Raw genomic sequence first — 9,140 nt, 5'->3', positions numbered from 1 at the left:
ATCTGACAAAAGCTTAACATGATCCAAATATATATATTTTCTAACCTGTGTATACAATTTAGCATCACAAGGAGTTAGTGGCTATACTGAAGGCAATGGGCAAAGGTAAGAAATTACTCTGAAATGGCATGCCAACCATGTACAGGGTACATCTGTATACATGGGGCCAGTTTAAATTGGCCAGTCAACAGTCTTCGGGATATACACTACCTGACCAAAAAAAAAAAAGGTCACACACTCTAATATTTCATTGGACCGCCTTTAGCTTTGATTACGGCACGCATTTGCTGTTGCATTGTTTCGATAAGCTTCTGCAATGTCACAAGATTTAGTTCCATCCAGTGTTGCATTAATTTTTCACCAAGATCTTGCATTGATGATGGTAGAGTCTGACCACTGCGCAAAGCCTTCTCCAGCACATCCCAAAGATTCTCAATGGGGTTAAGGTCTGGACTCTGTGGTGGCCAATCCATGTGTAAAAATGCTCCCTGAACCACTCTTTCACAATTTGAGCCCAATGAATCCTAGCATTGTCATCTTGGAATATGCCCGTGCCATCAGGGAAGAAAAAAATCCATTGATGGAATAACCTGGTCATTCAGTATATTCAGGTAGTCAGCTGACCTCATTCTTGGAGCACAAACTGTTGCTGAACCTAGACCTGACCAACTGCAGCAACCCCAGATCATAGCACTGCCCCCACAGGCTTGTACAGTATGCACTAGGCATGATGGGTGCATCACTTCATCTGCCTCTCTTCTTACCCTGATGCGCCCATCACTCTGGAACAGGGTAAATCTGGACTCATCAGACCAAATGACCTTCTTCCATTGCTCCAGAGTCCAATCTTTATGCTCGCTAGCAAATTGAAGCCTTTTTTCCGGTTTGCCTCACTGATTAGTGGTTTTCTTGCGGCTACACAGCTGTTCAGTCCCAATCCCTTGAGTTACCTTCGCACTGTGTGTGTGAAAATGCTCTTAATTTCACTATTAAAACATAGACCTGCTTTCTACTGTCGTTTTTCTTCGATTTGATTCCACCAAACATTTAAGTGATCACCGATCATGATCATTCAGGATTTTTTCCAGCCACATTTCTTCCTCCAAGACAATAGGTCCCCACTATCCTTCCAGTTTTTAATAATGCGTTGGACAGTTCTCAACCCAATTTTAGTAGTTTCTGCAATCTCCTTAGAGGTTTTCTCTGCTTGATGCATGCCAATGATTTGACCCTTCTCAAACAGACTAACATCATCTTTTCCATGACCATGAGATGTGTCTTTTGACATGGTTGTTTAAGAAATGAGAAGCAACTCATTGCACCAGTTGGGGTTAAATAACTTGTTGCCAGCTGAAAGATAATCACCCATGCAGTAACTGTCCAATAGGAGGCTCGTACCTATTTGATAGTTAAATCCAGATGGCGACTTTGTTTTTGGCCAGGCAGTGTACTGTATAAGGAAAAACCCATGCACATAAAGAGAACATAAACAGACTGCAATTTGAACTTGGGCCACCTACAAGCCAGCACTAACCTCAGCACCTCCATGCCATCCTAAAAAAAAAAAAAAAAAAAAAAGGTCAAGGTCATCCAGCACTTTCACACCAATATAAAACCATAGAGGACCAAAACCTTTGCCAACTACTTCGGGAATAGGGTTGGAGCCAACCCAAGACAACACTCCAGTCCATTTACACTGTGTCAACTGCGCATCTTCAGTCATTTCAACATGTACCCACTGAAAATTGACAAGACACATGACAGAATGAAAAAAAATCAAACCCAGACCCCTAGAACTGCAACCACAACAATTCCAGCAGTGTTTTAATTAACTTCTATACTTACATCTATTAGCCAAAACATTAAAACCTCCTGCCTAATACTGTAGGCCTCCTTCGTGCTGATAAAACAGCTTTTACCCATTAAGGCATTCACTTCATAAATCCACTGTAGGTGTCCCATGCTCTCTGGCACCATGATGTAAGCATCAGATTTTGAAGGCGGCTATCCTTTGCTGCCCAAGTGCATCACTGAGAATTGTTTGTCAATGACCGGGATCACCAGTTGTCCTTCCTAGGATAACTTTAGGTAGGTACTCGCCACTGCATACCGGGAAAACACCACAAGACCTGGCATTTTAGAGATGTTCTTACACAGGCATCCAGCCATCACAATTTGGCCCTTATCAAAAATCGCTCAGATCCCAATGCTGGCCCAGTTTTCCTACTTCAAACACATCACCGTCAAGAATGTCTGTTCACTTGCTGTCTAATATATTCCACCCATTGACAGGTGCCACAGTACCAAGATAATCATTATTATTCACTCCACCCATCAGCGGTTTTAATCTTTTGGTTAAATGGTGTATTTTTTGCGCTCGTACTTTTTGGAACCTTATATGTTAGAGCCTAAGCCTGCAACAACACACACAAGGCAAGGATGGAGCGGTCACTGCCCTTATTATTCATCCATCATGCTTAGTCAGTTAATTTTCTCCTCCCTACTACTCTCTTTATCATTACACATTAAACTCAAATATGGATATTTCATTCATCTTTGTGTATTTTGATAAAAAAAAAAAAAATTACAAAGCAGGCACACAGACAGAACAGCCAAATCCATGACATGGATCGCAGCACCACCCAGAGTCACATCAGTTCACACATTGTAACATGTCAATGTTGCAGCCTCAGAGGATGTTCACACAAACAACACAAAAGCTTCTAAAAGGAAGTATCTGAACTTTTAATCTGGCCTTAAATCAAGGTCAATTTGTTATGGGGTACAAGTCACAGTTAACACAGAGGGAAAAAAGCGTTCTGTTTCTTGTAATGAGAGTAATGCTATAAAACTACAGTACAGAAATGTTATTGCACAAGCTACCTCACATTTCTAGAGATCTTGGTTAAACTTCCAGCCTAGTTACTACCTGCATTTAGTATGACCATTCTCCACCACGTCCATTTTGGTTTTTCACATCTTAAAGATGTACAAGGTGGAAAAAGTGGGTGTGTCAGCATATACTGCAATGGACTGTCTCCCGAGAAGGAACACAGCAACCCAGTGACTTTACTTACCAAGCCTGCCTAAAACAGCGAGATGTAAGGGCCGTTTGGGGAAACAAAAAGCATAATACACTTAAATGTGTTCCCTTGTATTAAAATATTCTGTCCGCTATTGTGTCACCTGTTTCCATCTGAAAATTTGAGCAATACACTGCATTCTGCATTCTCCAAAGACCCACAGGTTAGGTTGATTGGTATCTGTTCATTTACCTTATTGGAGTGAATGTGGGCTTTGATGAAATTGGCACCAAACCCTGATGCTGATATATGCTCTCACCTCTGTGATTCTCAACTAGATTAAATAGATTTGGGAATGGTAGGTTATTGATTAGAACAGGGTGACTTATAGCTGGAAAAGCTGAAGTTCGATTAGTATTCTGGCTGCTGTCTGCACATTTTAAACGTAGATTTTAACCAGTTATATCTGTGAAGGAAAGTTATATTAACCGTAGACAAACGTGTGGGCACGTGCCCTGCAATACACTGGTATCCCATCCAGAGTTTGCCCAACTGTTCAAATAAGCTGCACTTAGCTTAACAGCCAGGATGAATATTTTAATTGTTAGCTCTACTTTGCCCATAACATTCAATGGCATCTACATCTTCACTTGTTTTAAAGGCTCAACGAGCCCGCTTCCATGAAGCGAGGGGTGGAAAGCAGGCTCCACAGCTTTTGGCACTAGTGCACATCTGTTTTACCTGCAGCTAAAAAAGGCACAGCACTAGATGCTGACACACTTCCCACGCAGTAAGTTATTTTACTTTCAGTCGACAGGTGCTCAACATGTTATGCGATGCACTGGTTTCTTTCCTTCTGTGTTGGGTTTGTTTATAAATGTGTCAAATTATGCTGTCATGCTACTGTCAATTAATACTTCTATTTCACCGCATATACGCACGAAAAGCACTGGTGAAAATTAATGAAAGCAACAGGACATGCTTTCCAAGACACAATTTGTGCTTGGAGCCACATGCTTTTCATGTTTCAGGGTAACCAAAAGCAAATATGTGAACTTGTCTAAACTTGTTTAAAACAGCAAAACACTCCCTCATCACTAGAGTGAAATATCAAAGACTAAGGGGTACAAATTTTTAAGAGGAAGGTTCTTTATGTGACACTTCAACTGTGGTGGGGGCACTCCAAACTCAAAAACAAAGAAACTGCATAACAAAACGATGGCAGGTTGGCCTCACCCCCATCACTCTTGACAAGGGCAGCACTGAAAAAGGATGCACCTTATACCCTATCATTCCACAGAAAACAATGATCACACTTGACAGTAAAAAGAATGATATTTTCAGTAACTTCTGTAGAAAGAATTTCAGACTCATAAGTGCAAGACCAGCACAACATTGATCTTTAGAACTCATTTATCCCTATTAAGGGCTGCACAGTCAATTCTGGTTATATCTGGTGACAAAGGCCCAGCCCTGTATGTTGTTACAAGACACGAACAGTCCAAATAAAACTAGGTAAGAGGCAGGCAAGGAGTTTGTCTATCCATTTGTGCTTCTTTGTCGATACTCTACAAGTATGACAGTTCACTTTAAACTTAGGTCACTGATGCTACAAGGTTGCAGTGCCAAGCACTTTGGAAATAAACTCTCTAATCCAAAGATGGTAAGAAAATTTAGTGCTTTAGAAAAACTGAAAACGGGGCCTATTACACTGTCTACTCAAGCGTCCAAGTTAAACAAAGGTCATAAGCAATGACACACATTGAGTTTCATCTGTTAAATCTTTTTGTTGGAAACAAAACAGGTTATTCCATACAGAATTTTCTTATATGTACATTTACTGCAAAAAAGTGCTGAAGGAAATTCAGTCAACGAAGACAAGACTTTGAGCAGTGACAACCCATTTTGGGATGCAACCATAGCAGACCCCTCTGGTGACCAGTAACCCAATGAGCTATACAAACACACAAATATATTGCTAATGTGAGACACAACTTATCAGTTTCATTCTTTCCACTAGAGGAAGTGATTTTTTTTTTAAACTACATAAACACAGATTTTTTCATATCAGAGGAGAGTGGTTTGTTCTCTTCAGATCAAATAAATTACAATAAATTTAAGTTATAATGAACAGCAGGAAGTGGTTCTGTAAAAGCAAGTTTAAAAAAAAAGCCAAAGTCAGACTTGTAGGAAACGGCTGCTTTGAAAAGTGGGCTAGAGTGCCTAGATTCATCATAGGTAGGCACCCATGCAGAAATTTTGAAGAATGTAACTGAATATAAAAAGCAGGACCACAAAAGCCAAATCACGCTTAGTCATCTGTCCATTAATGAAGGCAGTACAGTGCAACCTTGAGCACATACGTTGTACAAAGGTTATCCTCACTAAAACATCAACATTAAAAACTAGAGTAAATGAGCAAGGGAAGTCTTAAACTCCTCATTTTCAATCAAAACCTTTGGTGAATATCCCACACAAAAAAAAAAAAAAAAACCTATGGCTACTTCATGTGCCAGCTTGTTTTAGCTTTACTACCAAGAGAAAAAAAAAAAAAAAAAACCTGGTAGCTTTTCTTGGTGCCTCAATAGTTGTTACACTCAATCTGTGAATGGTAGGTTAGTCAATTTACTCAAAGTAGAGGAACTATCATCCAAATACCTTTTAATGAAAGGGCTTAAGTATCCAAGGACTTATATCATTTAAACAAACACACTACAATTCATTCCAATAAATGAGCTGTGAGAAGCACAGGGAATGACAAGTGATTTTATAACTTAACCCACTGTCAACAGGTCAAAACCTCCAATAAACCAAGAAGGTGAAGCACTCAGTTAATAGGACAACTGATTGTTTCAGTGAAGTTTCTTACAGAAAAATTACATTACGTGCAAGTTTAGGAAATGCACAAGTCCGTGAGGTAGCAACATTCTCCTTGCATTAGTTTTGTTCAGTTTACTTTAGCAGATGAGCAAAATCCAGTCTTCAATTTGTCCATTCAATGGTCCTTGAGTCTTACGTTAAAGTCTTAGTTCCACTCCTAATCTAGGATCTGAAAAAATAAGTTTAGTTTTATATAAAAATAAAGCCAACAAATATTTAAAAAACTAATTAAAACACATCTTTATAAGATAAACTGGGATCTGTAAAACCTACGTCGTTTAAAAATCATGAGCAGCAAAGACATCATTATATTTAAATAGGGAAAACAAATCCATTTGACTAACCTATACTTTTGTAAAAGGCATGCCTGTTCCAACCCAACTGCCTAGTCACGTTTAAAATTTACCATTTGAAATCACATTGATTAGCTTCAGTATCTCAGGCCTACTGATAGTACTTTCCTATCCAGAAATGGATAGTAGCAAATGTTAAATCAGACAAAGAAGAATTTTTTGTTTTGATTCCTCCTACCAAGTATTCAGGCTTTACAGAAAGGAAACCACAACCTGAAACTGAAGCACACAAAAGACTAGATATCTCAGCCCCAATCCTTTACTGAAACTTGACTACTTATTAATACCTCAAGATTAACTCAACCACCCACTGAACAGACATACCTTTGTCTCTTCAGATACCACTAACCACATCTGAACCTTTTAGGAGGAAAGGGCCAACAGCTTTCACCCATTCATGAGGGATTTTATCTATGAATTGTAAATTAAGAAATTAAAAATAAATAAAATCTCTATATCATGGCTTGCTCAAAAAAGCCAGTTTAATACCTTACCACTGTTCAGATTTGAACTGGAAACATAAGAGCTTTTCTTTCCAGGGAAACTGGTAGCACAACTGGTATCACAGCAGCTACATACCTGGTCATTACCATCTACAGACTGCCATCTAAGGGGTGGGGGTGGGTTTAGAGAGGAGGAATACTGTACAATGAGAACATGACAGCTCATTTAGAGATCATATCTCATCAGTAACTTACTGATTTAGCCCAGGATTGTAGGAGCAGGCTTTGTTCAAGGCATCAACATTCTGGGAAGCAAAGGTTGCCTTCAGTTGACAGGTAATGAAGATCTGAAAAGTATAAATGACACAAAGAACCATGAGACAAAACATTTCCTTTCTTAACCATATTAAAAAAACTGAAACAGTGCTAGTCCTCATTTAGGACTACTGGGTAAAAACCACAAAAAAGCTCAACTCATTGGCTTTTGCAAGTCAAGCTTGAGGACACAAAAGAAACTTCCTTTTATGAAGGGAATTTGGGAGATTGTCAGGTGTAATTAGAACAGTTCATTTGCAGAAACAAAAAGAACTAAAAACTAAAGCATGGGTATATTTTGCAAGCACTGAACAAGTGGCAGCTTGAGAAACTTTCAATAATCTAAAAATGATACACTAGTGAAAAATTTGCATACAGAATTGTTCCCAGTCCCATAGAACTTGAATACATCCAGTGTGAAACGAAGGACTGATGGAGAAATTCTGGGAATTACAAACTGAGAACCAGAGTCAGATAGCTTGCCATCAATAATGCATCTGAAACACAAAAGAGAGAGTTAATATTAAAAGAAAAAATTAACACTTAGTCAGCTTGGAGTGTTGTACATCCTCACCCATTGTTCCCAATGAAAGTGTAAGACTGAGCAGAAGCATCTGTACCCACACAACTGTCTACAAAGAGACGGAGAGGCACATGGCTGCTATTATCCATGGAGGCTTGTAAGTTAATGAGATCACCAAGGTAGAATGTATAGGATGGCCTTGGTCCACTCCAGTCACCTGCAGAGATGTTAGTTAACATTGTGCATTTATCATCCAGTTTAAGCAGACTGAAAAGGTCAGAGGCAATAGGGAAATGCCACACAAGTATCTTACTGTTCATTACAAGCAGAGAGAAGTCCAGAAGCTCAGGAAAATCTTGTGTGGAAGTATAAGGGATCCAAGTAGGATTGAAGGCATGACTACTGACATTGTGGTGCCTAACAGGGAGAAAAACAATTTACATGTGGAACCAACAAAGAAACAGGTTTACTTGTCAGCTTTTCAGCATGGAGACAAATGCCACATGTTTCTTTAAGCACCACGACAAGCATAATCAAACAGGATGTCTCCTTCAGTTAAGCCTTCATCTCACCATATAGAAGTCAACGGCATCAGAACCAAAATCCTTACCTTGCATAATGGCACTCAATCTTTATAACAGCTGCATTGGTCCTCATGATTGGAAGTCCAGGAATTGCCGTAGGTTTGTATTCAAGAATGAATTCATACACTATGTCATCAGGAAAAGTCTAATATATAAAACGTTCAACTAAAACTTTTGAAACAGTACCATAAAAAGTCAACTGTAACAATCAACTACTCAAGAACCATTCAAACAGTGCACTTGTACACATAATGACTAAAAGTGTTTTTTTTTTTTTTACATGAACTTGACCACCCAAATCTAAGCAAGAATTTAACTGAAATCAGCAGCCACATCTTCGCGTTTCTGAAATGTTCTCCCACTCACCTTAACGGTGCTACCACATCCGTGTAGAGGAGCGTCAATCACGAAAGCCGCGGGCGTTGCGACTTGCCTGGTCACACCACAGCCTCCAATGGTCAGGTCGGACGCCTGGACGGGTTTGCCGATACCCAGGAGATCAGGATTAATAGTCACGATGACCTCCGTCTCGGTGCACTGAGCAGAGACCGTTTGTGGAGAAGCGGCTCTTCGCTGAAATTCACCTTTTAACGACCCCACTACCGCCTTTCGCTCTTCGTTTGGTGCCGAAGTTCCCCCGCTCAACAAACTAGGGGAAACATCTCCGATATAAAGAGCTATAATTTTACACACAAGAAGTGTTAGATACGTTACTTTAGCATTCATAGCGGGACACGTTATATATACTGTATAATAAAAAAAAAATCAAACCGAAAGGTAGAAGCGGAAGCCATCACCTTATAACCGCGAGGTAGCGCGCGTCCCAGAGGCACGTGTGTGTGCACGTGTCCCAAATCGTCCAATGACATTTTGTGCCCGGGAGCGGCGGCCTCAAATACACAATAACTTCATTCGGAGAAGAAGTGCTAGGGTGTTAGCCATCATGAATGTACAGTAGTGAGAAGTCAAACAAAATGACACCTTTTATTGGCTAACTAAAAAGATTACAATATTTCGGT

General features: G+C 39.7%; 1 protein-coding gene across 3 annotated transcripts; it reads right to left on the bottom strand.

Annotated features, from left to right (window-relative positions):
• Window positions 1-5,567: 5,567 nt before the first annotated feature.
• LOC120529970 (zona pellucida sperm-binding protein 3-like) lies at window positions 5,568-8,878 on the bottom strand. 3 transcript variants are annotated; one of them, XM_039754167.1, is made up of 9 exons: window positions 8,488-8,565; window positions 8,148-8,247; window positions 7,851-7,954; window positions 7,589-7,754; window positions 7,391-7,511; window positions 6,955-7,046; window positions 6,751-6,863; window positions 6,581-6,667; window positions 5,568-6,072 (listed from the first exon to the last, which is right to left on the bottom strand). In XM_039754167.1, exons 2-8 carry the CDS (start codon window positions 8,192-8,194, stop codon window positions 6,591-6,593), a joined length of 720 nt encoding a protein of 239 aa, XP_039610101.1. In that variant the 5' UTR covers window positions 8,195-8,247; window positions 8,488-8,565; the 3' UTR covers window positions 5,568-6,072; window positions 6,581-6,590. The 3 variants fall into 3 exon arrangements, with proteins under 3 accessions (XP_039610101.1, XP_039610099.1, XP_039610100.1); XM_039754165.1 differs by having other exon boundaries at window positions 5,569-6,072; window positions 8,148-8,266; window positions 8,488-8,878; XM_039754166.1 differs by lacking the exons at window positions 6,581-6,667; window positions 6,751-6,863 and having other exon boundaries at window positions 5,569-6,072; window positions 8,148-8,266; window positions 8,488-8,878.
• Between the last annotated feature and the right edge of the window lie 262 nt (window positions 8,879-9,140).

This window comes from Polypterus senegalus, chromosome 5, assembly GCF_016835505.1.
Source record: "Polypterus senegalus isolate Bchr_013 chromosome 5, ASM1683550v1, whole genome shotgun sequence".
NCBI classification, from domain to species: domain Eukaryota; kingdom Metazoa; phylum Chordata; class Cladistia; order Polypteriformes; family Polypteridae; genus Polypterus; species Polypterus senegalus.
This window is presented reverse-complemented; position numbering and strand designations above follow the sequence as displayed.